Consider the following 23,093-nt stretch of genomic DNA (forward strand, 5'->3'; position numbering starts at 1 on the left):
GTCACTATTTCTCGTTTATAAAATGAGTCATTATCGTTTTCTGGTTAGTGTAGAATGGTACCCAAAAATTAGGCAAAGCATCTTTATATATCACAGAATCACAGAATGGTTTAAGTTGGAAGGGACCTTCAAGATCATCTGGCTCCAACCCCCAGCTATAGGCAGGTGTCATGGTTTTATGTTTTTTTGTTTGTTTGTTTTCAGTATTCTGCATCAAAACATCATGTAGTGCACTGGGTATTAAAGTGTTAATGCCCCAATCCCAGGTACCTATCCCTGTACATTACAGAAGTCACAGGATCTGGTCCTTCAGGGTGGGGTGCTCTCTTACTGCCTGGCAGTGGGTGCTGGAGGCTGCTTTCCTAGTGGTTCTAAGCTCTTCAGGTTTGACTCAGTCTCAGGAACTCTCTCTCTCCTAACTTATTTGATTTATTAGTCTCAATTTCAATCAGATTGTATTATATTGTGTTATCTTGCATTCCGATATCATAGTAAAACAAGTTTTCCTCCATAGATTGTTGCCGCTGTTTTTTCTCCCTCCCTTCCCATTTTTGTGGGGCCGGGGTTGGGGGGGGAGGGCAGGGGCGTACTGCCCCCCTTGTCACGGGCAGAGATTGATCTAGTCAACTCCATGACAGCAGGAACACCTCCCTTTAGAACAGGTTGCTCACAGCCCCATCCAGCCTGGCCTTGAATACTTCCAGGGAGGGGCATCCACAGCCTCACTGGGCAACCTGTCCCAGTGTCTCACCACTCTCACTGTGAAGAATTTCTTCCCAATATCTAGCCTAAATCTAGTCTCTTTCAGCTTTTTCATTTCCTCTCGTCCTGTTGCTATCTGCCCTTCTTGCTCCACCTCAAAGACATGATTTCTCAATAAGCATGCATTTCCTCTCCCCAGATCTTCAATCTATTTTCCATAAGAAATGTAGCTATCTTTCTGTGCATTTTTCTCAGTGCTTTGGCTCTTGGAAAGTGAGCATGCCTCCAATCTGCCCTGCTGACTATGGGGAAATGAATTCACCTTTGAGGATGCCAAGCTCAGACTGAGAAGCTGTCTCCCTTCAAAGTGTTCTGTCATTAAGACAGTTCCAGGAAATCTCTCCTTTACATTCCCAGTGGTGCCTATATGCTTTTGTGACTTTTGTATCTATCAAGAAGCTCAGCCACTGATATTCTTGTTTCCAAATTGCAAGAAAGAGCTCCATTAGTACCAAGCTACAGGCAGACCCATCAAACACATTCCGATTGCTCTATTAACAGTTCAGAAAAAATCTAAAGACTGCTTTCACAGCTCTCCTTCATTAAATCAGCTTCTAAGTGGTTAGCTGCTATTAATGTAAAGTGATTTTCTTGCATTTTTAAAAGCACAGAAAGAAATCCCAAACACTTTTTCTGCACTTGTAGAATATATGTACTTCCAGCACAGTATGTTAGAGTCTGATCAATTTTTCCAACACCATTAATGAAAATGGACAGAGCAGCTCAATAAAAAACACACTTTAAAGCCACAAGGTCACAGTGCCAGGAGTTTTAAAATTATATACACCTAATTTTTCCATTCTCCATTCCTTTTCCCCATTACATCTACCTATGTTCACCTTCTCACTCCACACCCAAAGGAGTTCTCTCTGTTCAGAGCTCATTTGCTGGACACTGTAATAACAGAACAGCATGCTGTGAGGTGTCTGCTGCATCACGCTGATGGGGTGATACTGGTACAGTGCCAAGGGACTATAGGAAGCATTGCCATCACTTGTTGGGGCTTGCACCTGCTGTATGAGCCAATGGAAATAAACCTGAACTAGAGATTCTAAATGTATGTAACAAGTATTTCATAATGGAATAACTGTGAGGTGCTTTAAGATGAGAGATTATTAAATAATGCAGCTGGTGTTGGTGTACTGTAGGCTATCCAAAACTTACCTCTGTTTGAACCATGTGAACCCGGTGAAGCCTTAGATCGTGCACTGCTGCATAAATGTCAACAGTGTCCTTTGAATCCAGTTGCTGCAGAATTCGGTCCAGTGCAATGAACGTGCCAGTCCTGCCAACACCAGCACTGAAAAAGAAAGCAACCCAAAAGATTTAAATGGAGATGGATCAACACATGCAATACTTTTGTACAGTTAGATTTCCGGAATGAGAACTTCCTGGTCAACTGGCATCTCTGGGACTTTTAGGATCATCTAGTTCTACCTTCCCTGCTTTGGGCAGTGACACCTTCCACAAGACTGGGCTGCCCTAAGCTCCACCCAACCTGGTCTTGAATGCTTCCAGGGATGGAGCATTCATGACTTTTCTGGATAACCTGTTTTAGTGTGTCACCATTCTCATAGTGAAGAAATAAGAGGATGAGAGGAAGAGAGGAAAGGAAGGATCTGTCAGTTGGTCTCAACATCCATATGTATCCAGACTCATCCTTGGGTATACTTCCTGTTCGGAACATGTTCTTGTGATCCAGATGTGCTGGGTCACAACCAGCAGCACACAGACAATTTAAGAATGCATAAAGCATAAGAGCAATTGCAGCTGCTGAAATTTCGAAGTACACTCCAGTGGATCCCAAAAGACACAGTAGTTTCTGGGGCTTCTCCAGGGTAAGACTGTGAATGATTTTATATGCCTTGGGAACACTGCTCAGAGGTACGTGGGAATCTACGCCCATTGATCATCTCTCAGGTTGTGTGACTGAATACTTGGGATCTTCCCAACGGTATGCAGAAAAGCTCTGTGCTGCTGACTTTTTGCTGCTGCACATACCTGCAGTGCACAACAGTTGGTCCCGTGTCTGGGGTCCTGTTGATATAATCCCTTACAGTTCTGACAAACTGGATCAGAGACTGGGTGGTCTCTGGCACTCCGTGATCTGGCCACACGGTGTAATGGAAATGACGAATGAGCTTTGTTGAGTCAAGCTGCTCCTCCTGTTGAGGTACAAAGGTGAGGGTCATCAGAACAGCCAAGAGATGAGGACACACACATACACAGCCTCCATGCAATTTCAGAATGCCACAGCTACTACCAGAGATGAACTGGACATTATGCACCTGTGCTACAGCAGAAGAAACCTTCCTCATTTAGCCTTGCAGGTTTTTTTAAGTCAAATAATAATATAAAAAGAAAAAGAAGATGAATGGAAACATACACTGCAGATTTTAAACTCTCGTATTGTCCATTCTGGAAGCACCGATTCAGACAGCATTTCAACTATCAGGTCTCCATAGTACAAGGAATCCTGGTCAAGGGGCCAGTAGTGATCACACTTCACCTGCAGGGACATGGAAAAAGATTGATTCATTGTCAATAACAGCTGGAAACAAAGCTTTAATACAGCACTGGCAGGAGCAGATTTCAGACCTTCTGTGCCTAAAGGATGAAGGAAGAACTACAGAATCAAAGAATCATCTAGGTTGGAAAAACCTTGAAAATCATCAAGTCCAACCATCAACCTGACCTACTAAGTCCCTTAATGCCATGTCCACATGTCTCTTAGTTACCTCCAGGGATGGAGACTCCATCACTTCCCTGGCAGCCCATTCCAGTACTTGACTATCCTCTCTATAAAGAAACTTTTAATAACGCTCAATCTAAACCTTCTCTGACACAATTTGAGACCATTTTTCATATCCAATCGCTTGTCACCTAGAAAGGAGACTGGCAGCATCCTCACTGCAGCCACGCTTGAGGTGGCTGTAGACAGCAGTGAGGTCTCCCTTCAGCCTCCAGACTCCAATTCCCTCAGCAGCTCCTCATTAGACTTGTTTTTTAACCCCTTCACCAGCTTCATTGTTCTTCTTTGCACACGCTCAAGCAATTCAATGTTGCTCTTTTACTGAGGAGCCCAAACCCGAACACAGTACTTGAAATGAGGTCTCACCAGTGTTGTGCATAAGGAAACAATCTCTTCCCAGTCCTGCTGGCCACACAATTTCTGATGCAGACCAGGATGCCATTGGCCACCTTGGCCATTTGGGCACACTGCTGGCTCATGTTCAGCAGGCTGTTGAGCAGCATTCCCAGCACTCTTTCTGAGCAACTTTCTAGCTGTTCTCTCCCAAGCCTATACTGCAGTGCAGGGTTGTTATGTCACAAGCTCAAGACCCGGCACTTAGCTATTATGGCTGTTGAATGCCATACAATTGGATTTGGTCCTTTGACCCAGCCTATCTATATCCCTCTGCAAAGCCTTCCTACCCCCAAGCAGATCAACAGTGCTGCATAACCTGGACTTGTTCATAAACTTACTAAGGATGCACTTGATTCCCTCAATCCAGATCACAGATAAAAAATGTTAAACAAAAACGGCCCCAGTTCTGAGCCCTGGGAATGACTTTATTAATCAGGTCTCTAAATAGGTCAAAGTCTGCCATCTGGAAATCCGAAGCAGTACTTCTTCTAACTGCATTCCTTACTTCACAAAAGATCAAAAACTCTATCACTTCACAATCCCTGTGCCCAAGGCATCCTCCAACAACCACATCATCCACAAGCCCTTTCCTGTATGCGAACAGCAGGTCCAGTGGGGTACTTTCTCCAGCTAGTTCCCTCACCACCTGTGTCAGGAGGTTATCCTCCACACACTCCAGGAATCTCATAGACTGCTTCATCTTTGCTGTACTGTATACATATGGGAAATGGAAGATCTCCATGAGTATAAGAAAGAAAGACAGTACTAACAGCAATTGAAATAAGAGACCAATGTCCCCTTCTGCACTGTCAGATCAACAGACAGGCACTGGGATGGGAAAGAATATGGACAAGGTTAAAAGAGAGAGTTCTCATCACCAATGTTTGTGATGGGGGGACAGGAAGTGCTTCACTGATGTCTTTTTCTGAATGCCACAACCTTTTCTGTGACATCTCTTCCCAGAGCTCTGTACAGATGAGAACCAGGCTTCCAGCACATGCTTCCCTGCCTCCTTCTGAGATGTGACAGTGGGATCCCACTGTGAACCAGTAAGGTGCAGTAACAAACGGCTTGCTGCCTGGCCTGCGTCTGTTTTCTCCATTAAGGAAAAACAACAAGCAAAAAGAAAATATTGCTATATATCCACTGGAAGAACACCACTTTGAGCTGATTTAACCTTTTAACAGATCTAGTCTGTGTCTTACAGAGAAGGAGCAGGACATGGTCACACTTGCAGAGCTGGACTGCTCAGACAGCTAAATATTGTCTGCCTATGCTTGCACTCAATCAAGCCGTTAGGTGTGTGAGTGGTCTCTTTGCTTACGACATCAGGGCTTATCAAAGAGATGCCACATATTTTTTTGCAGGTGGTTGTCCTTAAGGGAATCATATTAGTACTAGTGAACAAAGTGCTGGATTAGAGACCAGAAGCACTGATGCTGCATGATCTTGGGATGGTCACTGCATCCTAACTTTACAGACTTTAAATTCGCCTCCTGTCTTCAGATTACAGCTTTCATCTCTTACTGTGCATACTTTGAGTGGGGCTTTTGGCATCAGCGTGATGCAAATAATAAGCATAAACACTGAATAAACATTAAAACATTGATAATGACATTATAAAATAAAATTAAAAAGAAAACAATAATTAAGTTGTTATTGATAAAGAAAAGTCACTGCTCACCCGGCCCTTCTCAACACACTGGGTTACCATGACAATATTGTGCACATTTTGTTCCCATGCCATCTTCCAGAACTCATCTTTAGTGCCAGGCAAAGGACCCTGAGTTGCTATGTATTCCCTGCGGAAATTATTGCCCTGCAAGAAAAGAAAACTTCATTAGTTTCCATAAAGGCAGAAAAAAAGATCTTCTAGCAACTGAACAAGCCACAGAGTTACAGTCTGCAGCAATGATGCCCTTGCTGGGACAACAGCTTTGAGAGCTGAGTTACTGCCTTAGACCTCAAAGCAGAAGGCTGGTGGGCGCAGAGAGAAGGAAGAGACTGCAGAAGTGTATATAAATACTATTCCTTTTGTAACAGTCAAAGTTTTGCATTGCTATATTGTGTCCAGCACAGTATCAAGCAATTTTGGAATGAGTAGGAGTTTCTGTTTCAGTTCTGATGCTTTTAATATATTAGCTGACTTCTAGCTTGAAATTTATATTGTTAAAACTACTGCTATCATCAATCAACTCTCTAGTAAATTACATTATTGTAATCTCGGCCAGTTTCACCATCAGACAAGGTGCCAGCACTGTCAGGATAAGCTGCAGCTTCACACTGAGGATGCCACCTGCAGTGATAGCTACAGTTGTTGTGGACAGTGTATAAAATCAGCGACCTTTGAAAATGTGTCCTTGGCCAATTAGACCTGCTATCTTACATAACTATAGGAATCTAAGAAAGTGTCCTTGAGTGCTAGCTGAACCACTCAAAGCTAACTTAATGGCAGCCAGACAGAGCCTTTTAGCACACCTACAAAATAAGTTCTCAGACTTCCAGCTAAGATGAATAAATGAAGGGGGAAGGGAGGCCTTAAGCCTCCAGCTGCATATTCAGTTTTAGATGAAGGGCAAATAACCACTAAGGAAGGACTGTAAAATAACATCTCTGAGTCACTTACTGGTATATAGCTTGCATTAATGTAGTCTGAGCAAGGGTCATCATCCACATTGGAAAGCTTCACTCTTGATGTATCATCTAGGAAGAACGCGATTACAAGATGCTTACGGCTGGGTCTTGATTTTCAGTCCCTCTCCCATTTAAAGAAGTGCATTTGTGAAAGGACTGGTGAGATTATTACTGGGATTTTATATGGATGGCTAATTTAGAGGAATAACTGTTTATATTTGTACTGCCTCTTTCATCTAGGAGGGCTCTGAATTATTTCAGAGTATGAGGAAGACAAGTGAGAAGCAGGCAATGAATATTCAAAAATTCCTCTGCTAACTAGCACAGGATTTGTTAGGGCAATGAAAAGGCCACAAAAGCATCCTTCTTTTACCTGACTGCAGTGTGCTGCTTGGGAGAAAAGTGCCCAGGGAGAAAAGTGCCCAAGGGCACTGCCCTTGAAAGAGCAGTAGTGCTAGAGCAGCCTGCACGGCTTCCAGAATAACCCCATGTTAGCAGGCCAAGTGTCTCCCCTGGAAGCAGTGGCATCTCAACTGCTAGACAAGTACAGAGTGCTTAACCCACTGGCTGCCAATTTGTGAGATGATGCCATGCTGTATCTCAGCCAGGTGTTGCTTCTTGTACAACCCAGGCCATGTGCAGAAGTAAGAATACGGGTGAATGGCCATGTGATAAGGAAGCTACAGTCAGTAGGAATATGGCATGGCTTTGAGCAGGGGGTCTGGATCAGAGGCACAGCCCTCAGCCCAGTATGGCAGTCAGAACACATGAGATGCTGTGAGGCTGTGCACTAAGGGCACAACATGCCCAGCAGCCAAGCACTATGCTCCTCCTCCGTGCACAGAATCTGTTACCTCCAAAACTGCTGGACAGGAGATTAAAGGGGGCAATTTTCAGTAACAGGTCCTGCCCCAAAAGAACACAACTAACCTCACGTATGTGTCCAACAATCCAGAACCACACTAGCTCTAGACTGTGCAGCGGGTTTGCTGACCTCTGAAGAAGAAACAGAGTCAACGTGGCTGTTAGCACTGAAGGGATGATACCCTCTACGTATACAACTTCAGTGTTATTTCTTCTATCCTTGTTATTAGCAGAGACTGAATGCTTGTAAAAGCTTGAGCTTTTTCTCTCTGGACTGAACACTAGTCACTACACCTCTAGTGCAAAACAGAATTACTGGTGTGTGAAGCCATTTGGGGCCAAACATCATATGCCTACAAGCACCCAGACCTAAGGTGGCAGAGGTATTGCAACTCTGACAGAAACGAGAGAAAGAATTGGCTGCGCTCTCTTTTTTACTAGGCTCACTGGAAAAAGTGACAAGTAGTTGGTGTGATGTAATATTACACAACCAAAACTAAAACTCACAAGGCAATATATTATTATATCGATTTTTTCCTCTGTTCTCTGGCAGCAGTGCTATGTCACACGTCTGGTTTCGACCCACGTCTTTTAAGTCCTGCAAAAAATTAGAAATAAAATGTCAGCTGAAAATAATTAAAGGATGTGATAACACAGGGGGGCAAGGTACTTATCAGCTCCTGGAGGCCATGGATAGGGAAAGACTGGTGGTTTTTTTTTGTTTGTTTTTTTAAAAACAAAATTAAATAGCTAATCATAATAGCATAAGGCAAGCACATGGCTGACAGGTGTTTTCCATGATTTGTCACATAGATGTGGCACACAGATGAATGCTCCTGACCTCAGGCATGTAGTATCAGGTAGAACTGCCAACCAGAAGATGCTGTGCCAAATGAAGAGCTGGTATTACAAGTGGAGTTCAGGTGAAACACTCAAAATTATTTTGGTTTGCGTGAGACAAACAAAAATATGATTCAACCAGCTCAAGCCTTCATAAAGTAAGGTCCTTTGTCTAGATTTGGTTCCCACCTCATATTCCTTGGACAGGAGGTAGTTGGAGTCTGCTTGGAGTTTGGCGAAGTGTGCTTCAAAATGACTGATTTTGATCGGACTGAAATATTCAACAGGAGGAAGAAAATCAGATGATGAATCACAGTCATAATTTATTCAGTTATCTTTTTTAAGCTTTTTTAACTGTGGTTGTTTTTGTTTTTTTTTACCTGGAAGTTTTCCGGTTCCTAGAAATAATATTAAAAGAAAAAGAAACATTTTATTAGTGACACAATTGAGCCACTCATCCATGAAGCCATGTTAAAATACTGCTCTCAGAAACAAAACTGATGATGTTACCCTTTTTGCCCCAAGTTCAGATGGACTGCCAGTGGTTTGTCCCTGCGAATGCTCAGCCTTGCTGTAGGTCTCTCATGGCCATTGCTGGAACAAGAAATAAGATATTTTCATTTCTGTTTTACCATTACAGTGCGTTACTGCTAAGAACTGCCGACAGTAGTGAGTGAACAGGCTATGGGGTAAGCCTAGGTTGGATATCAGGAAAAACTTATTTACTGAAAGGGTGGTTAAGCACTGGAATAGGCTGCCCAGGGAGGTGGTTGAGTCGCCATTCCTGGATGTGTTTAAAAACTGTTTGGATGTGGTGCTCAGGGACAAGATTTAGCAGAGGGTTGTTAGTTAGGGTAGTATGGTTGGGTTGTGGTTGGACTCGATGATCTTTAAGGTCTTTTCCAACCTGAGTGATTCTGTGATTCTAAGACTTGGTTCCTCATCTGAAATGGTCTCAGTACAGCGTATCATTAAGGAGGGCATCCTATTTCCTACCAGCAATGTTGTTTCAGTCATGCAAAATAGTTTCAACAGATAAAGCATTTTTCAAAGTTGCGGCAGTATTTTGCTTTTTAAAAATGTATTCAAAATTCACTATTTAGAATTAATCTCTGATGTGAAACATACAACTATAATCGACAGAAAACTGAGAAGTTTGAATTAATGGCATGGACACTGAGGTAGTGTCACACTAAGATTTTTGAACTGAAATAACAAAGTCTAAACAAACAGTTCCAAGAACTTCCCATATACAATGGTTATGAAAATAATTTGAAACATTTCATTTTTTACAAAAGATACTGAGTTTGTATGATAAGCCATTTTTTCAGAAAAATTCAGACTCCTAACGAAAAGAGGTTGCAGAGATCCTTTATGAGACAATTCTTACAAATATCAGTAGATATTCGAAACTCCTATCAAGAAGATATTCACTGCTTGATATTTAAGTCATTCATTCTATAGTTACAGAACGGCCAGGGTTGGAAGGGACCTCAAGGATCATGAATCTCCAACTCCCCTGCCACAAGCAGGGCCACCAACCTCCCCATTTAATACTAGATGGGAAATACTGGTGTGTATAGATAGTATTTCTTTAACCCTCCAGTGCATTTCTTATATTAAAATAGCTTGACCTGATCTCATAACAGAGGCTGATAAAAGGACTCTACTTACCTAACTTTCTGTCTGCAGACAAATAAAGCAGTAACAGCCACCAGCATTACAATTAGAAACAAACCAGCGCTCACACCTTCAATAACTCCAAAGAGGGGCTCTAAAAACAAAACAGTGTATTTATACATATACATTTTGAAGAAAATACATTAAGAATCACCAAAGCCCAGAGAATATGTTACCATTAGCTAGAGGAAATGGTTAAATTAAAGGAATCAAAAGTGTCTAAACAACTGAATTAAGCCTTGGTTTTCTGTCCTAATTTTTTCTAAATGTTATGCAAAACTTTTCATTCCCAACCAAAGTAAAAGAAAGCACAGCATCATCATATAGGAATTTGGTTATCTTGTACTTTGAAGCTTTCTTGGCGACAACATCACTGAGAATTCACCCTTTCCTCTGCTGTCAGCAGCTCCACCAAGCAGACCTTTTAATTTTCAAATTCATGGCTTATCCATGGCAAATAATGGCTATGAATAAGCCACAGCTTCTACCTTATTTCAAAGTAGACTTTAGGACACTGCATGACAAAAACAAGTGGCTTTGTTCCACTCCTTCCAAACGGATCTGGATACCAGAACGTTTTGAGTTGCAATATGTAATCACTTGCTACAATGACTGAAAAGCAAGCCTGAAACTAACCTGCCTCTGTAGTGATTGGTAAAGAGAAGAAGGTGTCTGCAAAGAGTGGTTGAGGAAGTTCCTTTGGGTCTTCACTGAAGAGCTGGGTAAAAGCCCGTATGCTGATCCTAAAAAACAACCCAGTACAGTTTACAGTTACTAGTTAAGTTTATCAGATGTTCAGAGCCCACTATGGAAAAATAAAAGATTAAGATAAGAAATGACTTGTCTTTTAGAAATAACTAAAAACTTTCCATTGACCACAGGCTGCTCTTAAAACAGGTGCCTCAGATAAGTACCACAGCTGGGTGATGTAAATCCCAACCCAGCTATCACAGATGGAAGAACCCAAAGTCAAGAACGGGGCTCCTGCTGCTGGCACACACAGCCTGACAGCATCTGGAGACAGGGTCACAGGAGCTGCAGTGGTAAGAGGATTCAGAAACACTTCTGAGAGTGGAGAGATGCTTTCCCTTCGCGTAGGTAGGCTGTGTTAATGGAAAAATGGTAAAATGAAAAAGGACAATCCTCTTTGTTCTCCTGGTAATGTTAGTATTTCCCAAACTGAATTTTAGGGAAATGTGCCTTAATGAGAACAGAGAGGTAGGGGATCCCAGCAATGTGTTAATGACAGCGCACATCATGCCTCTCAGCTTCTTCACAATCTGGCATGTGCATTCTGTTCATGTCACTGTCTGGTAAGCATCTTGCAGATCTCTTGGCAGGGTGTTTGCCTGCAAGAAGGGTGTGACTGAGCTGCACTGGAGCTCACATTTGGTTTCACAGCCCATTCAACTCCTAAGCCTGGTCTTGGCAGTAGTGCTCTTCTATATCCTACAGCAAACCCAGTCAGCTCTGAACTGTGCCACGGATTAGAACAACCTGCACAATTTTCTACTTTGTCCCAAAGGACTTGTGTGAGTACATAGTGCCAAATCAACTCAGTGCAGCTTCTTGCCTTCTCTTGTTATGTAATCTTCTGACTTAGATGACTTTGTGTTTCTAAAGAGATATTTACTAACTGTAGGAAAGGTCTCAACCAAAAAAAATAAACATACTCTGCATTAATTAATGGTATCCCATGCTAATGAAAGTACGGTTTATATCTATGGAATGGGGCATGGATACAGCTTTTATAAATTATGATGTGAAACACAAGGAACATTATACAACCCAGTTATTAATCTTCAGAAGCTCGAGTGTATCAGGCACTCAGCACTATGCCTAATAATGTGACAGAGCACAATTACCAAGATAAATCTCACCTATAAGCAGTCCGAGGCTTCAGGGGTCCATCGCAGAATTTTTGCTGATCCGGATCACACTTTCCTCCCAGATTTTCCATTTCTCCTCCAAGCTTAATGTCAAAGCTTTTGTAATCACTGTCAGGGTTTTCAGCACATCTACTGGCAAAATAATTTGTCTGGTAGATGCGTATGGAGTCATTGTGTTTGTACTCCAGGTAGGAAGGTAATGGGTGCTGCTCATCAGGCTTTGGTCCTTCACTACCTACATCACATGCAGAGAAAGAGAGAAGGTTTACATATCACAGCCATTAACACAATGCAATACTACAGACTCAGCATTGATGGACCAAATCCTTATTATCCAACTTTTGAGCCTTTCCTGGAGGAAAAGCAAGTAAAAAAAAATCCCACAAATTGACAACAGTGGTCTACTGTATGCAGAGAAAAAACACACGGGAAATGACAGGAGTCTGCTGAAAGAAAACCTGCAATAGCATGTAGAAGACTTGAGTAGGCAAAAGCCTGGCAATGAGTAGTCCCTTTCTACAAGAGCTCTACAAACTGCTCAGGCATGACAAAGTAGATAGTGGAAATACTTCCTCTGTTTTTTTTTTTTTTTTTTTTTTTTTTACCTAAGAGCTGATGGACAGACATCTTAAGAAACTTTATTAAGAATCATAAAATACCAGCGTACTGATATATGAAGCTGCTTCAAAAACCAGTATTAACTGTCAAGACATCCATTTGCATTGTCACATATAGGTCAGTGACAGAAAAGGAGGCTTACATACATACTGCAAGGGTGATTTCTGCTCTGTTCTGTGTGTAAAGTCATGTTCTTCAATAAGCAAACTCCACCTGGATCATGCTACTTTTTCCTTCTCTGTGTGGCTTACTGGGGTTCTCCAAGGGGTTGTCTTAGTTGTTCCCCCTTACAACTAAGCTACTTTTTGAGATCTGGGCACAGCAAGGCAGTTTATTCTATGTTCACTCTCAACGGCATCCATCATCCAACATAAGTCTTCTGCTGTGGAAACTTTCTGATCTTATATGAGAGTATCTCGTAGAGTACAGAACCTAACTACCACTTCTGGCTAGGCTCTGCAGTCGCTACTAACCCTCAGAGAGGAAGACTGCTTAAAATCCCAGGCTAGGGAGCCCTTCAGTGAAACTCAGCAACTATATAAGAAATTATTTTGCTGTGTAGTGATGAGGGTGTACATCTGCATGTAAATCATATATGATTTATAGCCTATAGGCCATGGAGAGAATGGTATTAAATGATACTTACCATCAGCCTCTCTGACAACCACGGTAAAGTACTTCACAGCTCCATTAGTATCACTAAACCAGCTGCAGTTAAAAGTAAAGTTGATGGAGGATTTGGTAATCAGCACCTCTTTTTTGTTTACTCGTATGTCTGGAGGTGGCTGAGGGGGACCTGAGAAATGAAACCAAAGAAGAAAAAAAAAAAAAAAAAAAAGGAAAAGCATTATCTTTGTATTCATTGTGAGCTATACCTAGAAAAGGAAATGCAATTTTGAATAAAGTTCAGATGACTGGACCCAAGTTTCTGATGATATTCTTTTGCAGTTAAGAAAATGTCTTCGCCTCCCACAGGGAAACTGCCAAAGGATGAAACAAGCCAATGGTGAGTCAACCATAATAACAGTGGCAGCTCCTCAGTAGGAATTCCTGCAGAAACCCACTTGGAAATGCATTAAAGTCTTGCTAAATCTATGAAATCAGAATTTGCAGCTGCTAAAGATGACACAAGTTTAAACCAGGTATATGGAAGCCAGTTAGCCCACTCACTAAAAGACGTTACCTATTTTAAGCATCTAAATTTCTGTTTCCCTTTCCAAATGAACATCAAGGAGTCAGACACAGCATTGAACTACAAAATACCATTTTGCAAACTGATTCCAGAATTTCTTCAGGAAGCATTCTTTGTATGATAGAAAACTATACCTTAAACAGTGGCATAGCAGAATTAAACTGCAAAGCAAAGTAGCAGGGATTTTAAAGATCTACATTGTGGAATGATTTAAAAATCTGTTCCACTGCAATTTGATTGCATGCACAGAAAAAAAAAAACACTTCAAACACACAAGCAGGTGGCTGAACTTCAAAAGGTTTCAGATGGGAAAAAGAACCAAAAATTCACATTTTTATGGTACTTAGTTAAGCCTCTTAAATCTATAAAGCCAGGCTGTAATTTTTAGGAAGAGCTGTGTTTCCTTGAGGTAGAGCTAAGAGTTGTAACTAAAAGTTCCATGCACCGGCCATTGTGGAGTTCAATTTCTAACCAACACACGCAGTGGCTTATTGCTGCTCACTGTCTCCTTTCACAGCAATTCTGCATTCCACTTACGGTCAATCATTGTGATGGTGCTGTCTTCAACTACTTCACTTGTCATGTCTGCAGAATGCACCTTGATGGACACCAGGTAGCGCTTGTGGGGAACAAGGGTCATTATATTGAGCAGAGTTTTGTCTTTTTCTATCCTTTTAGAAAATTCCACTTCCCGAGTGTCCAGTTTTTTGCACTCAACACTATATCCATCAAAGTCAGAATCAGGAGGAGTCCAGGAACATGCAATGGCAGTAGAAGTCTGGGGCCGACAATGAAGACTTTGAATCTTGTCTGGTTCTATAAAAATGTGGAGAAATTTAAAATCAGTGAGAAAAGGGACAGGCATCAAACACTCACCCCGTGGCTTGGATAGCATCCCTAGATTCAACATCAACCACATAATCAGAGCAGGAGGCCAGGAGCCAGAATTCCTCTCTCCCACAGATGTGCACTTCCTGATTATTGGGCAAGGCAGGCTAACTCATTTCAGCCATCTGAAATTGGAGCTAGTGACATAGGTTTCAGCAGATTTATGAAGTAATTAAAACTTCAGCAAGTAATTTTGTTTGTTTTCACTATTAACAGAAACACTGCAAAGCAATGGATTTCTAATACTGTGCTGCAATTTGTTTGGAGGTTACACCTGATTATCAGTGTCAGTCAGTACTGATACCATTATTTTATGACTGATCTGGTTTGCTGGATAGGACGTGGTGTGTCCTTATTGCTAAAGCATACCACAGATGTATGCTTTGTCCATGTAATACTGCAATATCACAGAACATGACATGTAGCAAAAATGGGATTTCTCCTTCAGATGGTGGGCACCTCCCTACATTTAAGCAGTCAAATACAGGTCAAAACTATGCTGTCATTTTTAATTACAATGATGAATGAAGTCTAAAGGGCTATTAGCTTAGTAAACATAGGTGTGACATGTGACCCCATGTGACATGAAAGTTTCCATGGCTGTTATTTCTACAATTCTAGATCACTTCTACAAATGAGTCGACTGCTGAGGCTTCTAAAGACAGCTAGAGTTAATGAAGATCCACAAGCACTGACTGCCAGAAATGCAGAACAACGAAATACTCTGCTTCCAGTTTTAAATCTCATACAGCAGGGTTCCACTCATCCTCTCCAATTGTTCAGACACTGATGAGTTCAATGTTCTACTGTCCTTAGACAGAGAAGTTTGGTTATTCAGCCTTCTTGTATCCCTGAAACTGACTGATTCAGACTCTGTAACCAAACAGCTCTGCTCTGGATGTGACGTTTGCAAATGTATGCCTGTTTTCAATCTTTAAACACTTGACCTTGCACACAGCAAGGGATTATTTTAGAGTTCAGCAGAATTCATCGCCAGTCACTCATGAATTTATTAATGGAAATTACTGACTGTGAAAGGAACTAGTAAGATTTAACAGCTTTGCAACTTCTCCAGCTGAGTGTTAGGGTGCAATGGATATAATTACTTACTGGTTCTCACACTTTCAGACTGTGACTGACTGTATGTCTTCCAGCTGTCACCACTGACCGTTCTGACACTGAACTTATAGAGCCTTCCAGGTCGCAGGCCATAGATGATGCGTACTTTTGATTTGCTGCTGCTGTAGGGATTGAATACTGTGAGGGGATCCTTTGGGAGCCACTGCAACTCAAAATCATCATAGTCTGTCCAGTCTGGAGGACCCAGCCATGTGACTGATAGAGAAGTGTTTGCAACATCAGCGAACGACACAGCGTTAGGAGGGCTGGGTGCTACACAAAAATAAAATAAAATAAGAGACTGACTCTTACCAAACTTTTACACAAAACAAAGAAGATGAAACACAGTGAAAAACAGTGCTGAACAAAATCACAGGTTTAATACCCTCTCAGATGTTCTTTATCTTTTAGATCTTCAGTGACTCCTGTAACAAATTGTTCCTCAGAAAACGGCTGTTGTTGTGAAATGATATGAATCCTGTAGAAATGACTAATCAAAAATTTCAGAGCTCTTGGGTCGTACCTGTTCTTCCTTCAGCATTTGCTGTATTGATCAGGTCACCGCTGTGAGTCACCACAACCAGAGTGTACTTTCTGCCAGGAACAAGCCCCTGGAAATGCCACTCTTTCAGGTCTTTTCCCTGCAATGACTCTTTCTGCGTCCCATTTGGGTTGTAAAGATTGAACTCATAAAAGTCAACATCTCCGGCTGCTGGACTCCAGGTGAACCACAGACTGTCTGTCATGTTTCTATTGGACGCCTTGAGACCAACAACTGGAGCTGGTGCTGAAAAAAGGGGGTGGATATTAATTTACAGAGAACATCCTTGCAGAGGAGAAGCAACAAGACAAAACAGACCTTATCCTTAGATACAGATATAATGGTTTCATGTAATGACAGTCATGTAGCAATCTAGACAGGCAGAACAGTTGGCCAAAACCCTAGGAAGCTTCAGAAGTACATCTCAACAGTTTGCTTTCTTATTTAGATCTTCCACTGTCCCCAGAAGGGGTAGAAATGTTCATAACAGATGGTTTTGCAAATGTTAAGCAGCTTTCTCCTAGTCAGTATCTGGAAACATCCAATTCTGAGGCAGCTGAAGAAAGTCTGCTGCTGTTCAGCAGTGGTGCACAGATGTTACCATACAGTGGCTTAGAGGATAAAGAAAGGCTTCAGAGATGTCAGATCTGCTAGCGCTGCTTAGGAAACTGCTTCCCATGTGTGACTGAGAAAATGTGGAGCTGCAGCCAGAACTCACCATGGGAAAGAAGTTTTATTTCACTGATAGACTGTCTACTCTATTAATCCTACTTTCTTTGCCTTTTCGCCTTTTCCACTTACAGACCAGCATTGCTTTTTGAGTAGAAGATAGGTGTTCTCCTTTAAAGCTCACACATCACACACTGCGATACCCATCTCCTGACCTCAGTACCTGGTGACTATGGTACAGTGCAGATAACAAACTTCTCTGCTACATTTTTCCTTTTGTAAACACACCACTCAGAATTTTTCCGCTTATCTGTCTAATGCTCTTCATATGTAAGAAAATATTGATACTTCTAACAGTTGCCCTAATCTACATGAGCACCACACTCAGACTAGCTCAATGGATGCTCTTGTGAGCACTGCACTGGAGACAGATTTTCTCACATGTCACTACCTGTTCTCCCAAAGACAGATGATTCATTAGTGAGGTCTCCACTGTGGGTAACAATCACCATTCGATACATCCTGCCTTGCCGCAAGTTCTGGAATGAACACTGCTGAAGGTGCTGCTCTCCTGAAATCCTGTCGTGAAGGGACTTGTCTGGGTTGTACAGGAAGATGTCATACGAATCAAGCTCCCCTTGTGAGGTGGTCCAGCTGAAGGACAATTGGTCAGTGGTATTCTCTGTGACCTTCAGATTTGTGACAGCTGCTGGAACTGAGAAGAAGGATAAATGCAAGGGTAAGAATCAAGGCGTCTATCCACTAAGCTGAACCTTTAATAAGTAACTGCTCATGGTTGTAATACATTTTAGTTAAGCCACAAGTAGCCAATTAATGTCAACAGCAACTTTCAGAAACAAGGGAAGAGCATTTATGAGGTGCCACTGAGTTTCTCCAATAAAATATTTGGATTCCCCACTCTGTTCTCTGGCCTGTGCTCACACAGAACTGTCCTTTCATTTCTACAAAAAGCTTTTCTAGAATAAAGACTGCAAGGCTTGGCTCAAAGTTTAAAGATGCATATTCACGTCAAAACCTGTGCTAAGAGCCTAGAGACTGTGAATGAGAAATTTTACAACAATCAAGAATTCAGGTCATTCCATAACAGACAGACTGAGGGAGGTAATTCACTGTTTGGTATAGCATTCTTACTGTGAAACTGTGTCCACCTTATTATGCAAACAAATTTCAGATACACATATGAAGCACATAACAGGAAAAATGGTACATAAGCAGCTGGAGTTGCTCTTACCAAAAGATTTTCAGTATCAAGATACACAGACAATTCATGTATTTAATGTTATCATACTGAGGAAACTATAAATAAACTGAGATATTATAATTACCTGTCCGCCCAACAGTTTCTGCTCGTTTACTGAAGAGTCCACCACTGACTGTCAAAACATGTATTTTGTACTTCTTGCCAGGTAACAAATCTTCAAATTTGTGCTGTTTGGCAGTAGCTGGCTCTGATTTGTTGCTCAGTAGGACTCCTTGCTCATTCAAGAGCAGAATGTCGTATCTTTCAGCTACACCAGGAGCTTTCTGCCAGGTTACTAACAAGGAATGACTGCTGTAAGCATGATCAGCTAATAACTCCTGGACAGAGGCGGGAACTAGAAGCAACAATTAAATGTGAACATTACCAGATGAAATATGGACCATGCAGTACACAATTCTGACTAATTAATAGAGATTATTTTTAAAAATTTGTATGTTCATTCATGAGAAAAGAGATGGGTGTCTGTGCACGTATTTGCATACGTAAATAATTCATAGACATCAGAGTATCATGGATATCTGAGGTGGCATAAAGAGCAAATTATACACTTAAATTATCATGAAAAGAATGAGATGGAGCATGACCAAAAACTGACTAGCCGAAATGGACAAGAAAGATATTATGGAAAAGAACTGAAAAACAAAGAAGTGGTAAATTGGTTCAAAATAGTGGCACAAAATAGGAAATATGAACTAGCCACTGCTGCACAAAAGTTAAGGCCACAGTAAACATTTTGGTACATAACAGAGAAGGTGGATTTAAAACAAATTGTTTCTCTGCTTTTGTGCCATGACAAGCAGAATTTTGGGGCATCATACTGTCTTAACAATCTTGACCACTGCTGGCACACAGTATTTGCATCTTGCAGATGCATATGCTGGATAGATACAAGCACAAGACTGGGCAGAGATGAAATTTTGTTCTTCCTAAAAAGACACATTTTGGGCTGTGAATCTGAATCCCACACACGTTTACCCAGGTAAAGCAACTCATGTAAGAGTTCTCAATGGCATTAATGGAATTACACCCAAGTAGCTTCTGGGAAGATATAAAGTTACTTGCTCCTCGTCTCAAAAGAAACTTACTAGTTCTCCCAGAAGCTGCTAAGCTGTTGTGTAAGGCACCACTGTTCGACTGCACCACCACCCGGTACTGCTCCCCAGCTTCCAAATCATGAAATGTATGCTCTGAGACATCTTTGGAGACACTCCTGGAATCAAGCTGATGGTTTTGCTGAAATATAGTCACTGTGTAGGAATCAACATCTCCACTTCCAGGTGTCCAGTTCACTTTCAGGCTGTCTGTCATACCATTAGGTGAAACGTGTATGTTTCTCACTGCGCTTGGAACTGAAAATAAATAAAATAGAACACAAAGACACCTGCTCACAAAGTTCCTGGTTCATTCAAGTTTTTGAGTCCTGTTCTTTTTTATGACTACAATAAACACTTCAGAGTACAAAGAGCGTTCATGAGTACAAGTAATTGCACTCACAGGTAAACACAAGTAAAGCTGAAAATATCTATGTAGGACTGTGATGTCACAGAAAAACAACTCCATGTGTTTATAGCAATAGTAAAAAAAATTAAGTAGGTCAAAAAGAAAAGAAAGTGTTTTAACATTCCTTTAAATGGATAAGCTCCCTCTTTTTACAATGATACTTCACAGACCTTCAGGAAAATCAAAGCCCCTTGTGTACATTTAATTAGTTAGCCATTTTGCAGTTAAAATCTCACCTACGCATTGTAGGTAAGTAAACAGAGGTGTAAAACAGCTTAATTGATTTAGCTAGAGATACTAAGCAAACAACTGGCATGCATGAGAATAAAAGAAACCCTAACACTGACATTTCAATACTGATATACTGGTGTGGTTTCCAGTGAGATCTCCCGTGTTCATGATGTGCTACAGGAGCTCAAATAAGATCATGGTTCAGCCTTGATTCTCTGTGCATCATTTTTCTGCTAGAAAAGTCCCAACACAAGTTCTAAATACCACGTTCCTTCTTACTTGTCAGGCCTTCTATGAAAGTAGCACGTTGTGCATCTCCACTGATTGTCAAGACAAGAATTTTGTATAGACGTCCTGGAGTCAGAGCTGTGAACCAACACTCCTCGATGGTGTTCCCAAGGAAAATGGGTGGGAAGATCTTCATATCATTGTAGAGGAGCTGAATCTCATATTTATCAACATCACCCTCAGCCTTTGACCAGGTTACCTGCAGATCTTCTGTGCTTCTGTTACTAAGAGTCAGTTCCTTCACCGACTCCGGCACTGAATAGGCGAAAAGAAAGGAAAACTTCTCAGTACTTCTTAAAACATCATAACAAAAAACAGATAACAGCTCAGAGGCCATATTCCTGAGCTAAAACTTTTCATTCAGTTCCTCAGGAAAAACAATAGATTGCACTTAATTTAAAGGCTTGTTGTTTGTGGTCTGCACTATATACAACACTGAAAGGTCCCCTTTCAGAAAAGGGAGCCCACAATCTATCCTCTTTAAAACAAACTCACAAGCAAATAATGGAGCTGGCACAGAGTTTGCACTGCCAAAAGAACTTGAGAAGCATCCTTATGTACAGCAAACACGGTGCAAAGAGTTCTCAGCTAGTGGAGATCTAAGGAAAGCTTTGATGCAGCACCATGCTGTGCAGTTCCTGACTCCTGCCAGATGCAGGTCAGTTATTCTTGCCCAGCACTGCATCTATGTTAATAAACTTGTGTGTCTTTGCATGGCTCATTAGCTTACTTGTATCACTAGGTCAAGACAGTCAGGTTGCACCCAGATACCTACTGGCTCACAACCAGCCACCTTACCACTCATGCCCCACACTATCCAACAATTCCAGATCATGGGGAAACTTGGGAAAAGTAAGGTGTACCTTTTTCCTCTTACATTACCATGACAAGAAAAAATCCGTCTTGTACATTCTGACTTAGCTCATGAATAAGTCCTAAGCTGATGTGGAAATCTGTACAACTCTGTTTCTCAGTTTTCCACATTTCAAGATTTAGCTTTCCAAGCTCACAGCACAGATCTTTTCATTTTTTTTCCACTTTTCTCATCTCTAACTTAAAAATCACTCATCAACTCAATATTGGTTTTCATCTTTAGAATTACACAAATTCAAAGAGTCACATTCAAGATTCTTCCTACATTAAAATTATGCAAAAATTTTAAGAACAAGGTATGGTAAATAAAAGAAAATTCTTAAGCATCTCAGGATGCTTCTGGGATATTTACTTACTTGTTCTGCCAAAAACCCTCTCACTTGTTTCGTATTTTCCACTTCTTGTGCTGACTGTGACACTGTACTGCCTCCCTGGGACCAGATTGGTGAATACACATTCATTTTCATCCTTTGGGACACTTTTTGTTTGGATGAAATCATTGTTGTTCTTGATGATCACTTCATAACTATCAAAAGATCCAGAGGCATGTAGCCAAGACACCTTCAAATAGTCACTTCTGGCTGAATTGCTGACAGTAAGTCCTTGAACACCCGAAGGAACTGAAAGGAAAAAGAAACAAAATTAAAGATTCAGAAAGCAGTCACTTCTTTAAGTAAAAGGAGTCTCTGTAGTGGATTATATTCGTGGTAATTACCAGACATTTCCGAGGAAGTTGCACAATGCCCACAACACAGATTTAAGCAATACTCTAACCTTCTAAAATCATAACTGGACAGTTTCCAGTCTGGTTCACATCGTATGTCAATGGTCTCCTTTTTCAATTTTCAGTCTTAGCTAACAACTGTGTCAGTTTTGCTTACAGCAGAGTTCCACACGTTGACACTGAATTTGCTTCTCCTCATTTATATGGTTGTCGCTTGGATTTTCACTTCTGTTGTGAGAAAGCTAAAATAGCACTTACTGCACTAACTTAGTAGTCTCTGTGATTTTAACACTCCTTACCATGCTTCCTTTATTCTACTGCTTTACAAAGTACAAAGTCCCAGTCTTCATCTTTGAGGAAGTTTTGAAAAGTTTTCCATCATTATGGTCACCTTTCTCTGAAATTTCTCTGAGCATTGCACAATCAAAAACAACGTGGAAGTAACATGTATGTTACTCATTTATGTGACACCATACTAACATTTCAGTAGTTAGCTCCTATTCCTTGCTTTCAGCATCTGCATAACTTATCTGGGAGATGTTCTGCAGAACGCATTTCAAGAGTCAGGTAGAAGACTTAAGAGCAAGAAAATGCACTTGAGACATAACATACATGATTTCTGATCATTCACAAGAACTGACACTCAACTTCTATTCACACTAAGATGTAGACTGTATGACAAAAAAGCAGCAATAGGGACAATAAGAATAAGACAGTCAGTAAAGTTGTAATTTTGTGGTTTGATTCCCCAGCCCCTAATTATACACTGACAGATATTTGTGTATTACTAATAATGGCTACCCAAAGTTGTTGTGGTGACTGGATTTACTTAAAGGCTCTACTTACCTGTTCGTTCCTGGCCGAAGGAATAATTTTCATACTTCCCACTCTTTGTGGTTATCATCACATTATAAAGTGTCCCAGGAGTAAGGCTGCTGAAAGAGCACTCACTGAGAGACTTGGAAATGGTGAGAGTCTGAATAATATGGTCATCATGAGATAGTGTTACCAAGTAACTGTCTACATCTCCAGAAGCTGGCAGCCAAGAAACACTGAGGTAGTCACTGCGACCTGAATTATTTACTGTTACTCCAGTCACACTGGAAGGAACTGTGCAACACAAAGGAAAGAAAACAAAACAGAAGAGCTTTAATTAGTCAATTCTTATTGGTGAGGATGCCTGGAACACAACCCTGCAAAATAAGCCACCTGGGAATCTGAGGACTAGCTATGCACTGATTCCCACTCACAAGCAGTCATCTGCTGTTTTGAACACTGAGGAAAGTCTTTGGTGGCACCATCCCAACACTTCCAAAATTCCACAAGATGACATAACTTATGAAAGTGCCAT

General features: G+C 41.1%; 1 protein-coding gene across 2 annotated transcripts in view; it reads right to left on the reverse strand.

Moving 5' to 3' along the window:
- PTPRB (protein tyrosine phosphatase receptor type B) overlaps nt 1-23,093 on the reverse strand; it is a 65,763-nt gene that overhangs the window by 8,064 nt on the left and 34,606 nt on the right. For both annotated transcript variants that reach the window (XM_048941036.1, XM_048941044.1), the window contains 22 exons: nt 22,589-22,852; nt 21,375-21,638; nt 20,137-20,400; nt 19,212-19,475; nt 18,191-18,460; nt 17,296-17,559; nt 16,158-16,421; nt 15,626-15,907; nt 14,165-14,443; nt 13,082-13,231; nt 11,809-12,052; nt 10,565-10,671; nt 9,923-10,022; nt 8,759-8,842; nt 8,629-8,646; nt 8,438-8,519; nt 7,916-8,006; nt 6,537-6,613; nt 5,595-5,729; nt 3,149-3,271; nt 2,764-2,927; nt 1,927-2,062 (listed from right to left, as the gene is read on the reverse strand). In XM_048941036.1, coding sequence (XP_048796993.1) covers nt 1,927-2,062; nt 2,764-2,927; nt 3,149-3,271; nt 5,595-5,729; nt 6,537-6,613; nt 7,916-8,006; nt 8,438-8,519; nt 8,629-8,646; nt 8,759-8,842; nt 9,923-10,022; nt 10,565-10,671; nt 11,809-12,052; nt 13,082-13,231; nt 14,165-14,443; nt 15,626-15,907; nt 16,158-16,421; nt 17,296-17,559; nt 18,191-18,460; nt 19,212-19,475; nt 20,137-20,400; nt 21,375-21,638; nt 22,589-22,852 — 3,926 coding nt within the window. The remainder of the gene's footprint in view (nt 1-1,926; nt 2,063-2,763; nt 2,928-3,148; nt 3,272-5,594; nt 5,730-6,536; nt 6,614-7,915; nt 8,007-8,437; nt 8,520-8,628; nt 8,647-8,758; nt 8,843-9,922; nt 10,023-10,564; nt 10,672-11,808; nt 12,053-13,081; nt 13,232-14,164; nt 14,444-15,625; nt 15,908-16,157; nt 16,422-17,295; nt 17,560-18,190; nt 18,461-19,211; nt 19,476-20,136; nt 20,401-21,374; nt 21,639-22,588; nt 22,853-23,093) is intronic.

Source organism: Lagopus muta, chromosome 1, assembly GCF_023343835.1.
Source record: "Lagopus muta isolate bLagMut1 chromosome 1, bLagMut1 primary, whole genome shotgun sequence".
Classification (NCBI taxonomy): Eukaryota; Metazoa; Chordata; class Aves; order Galliformes; family Phasianidae; genus Lagopus; species Lagopus muta.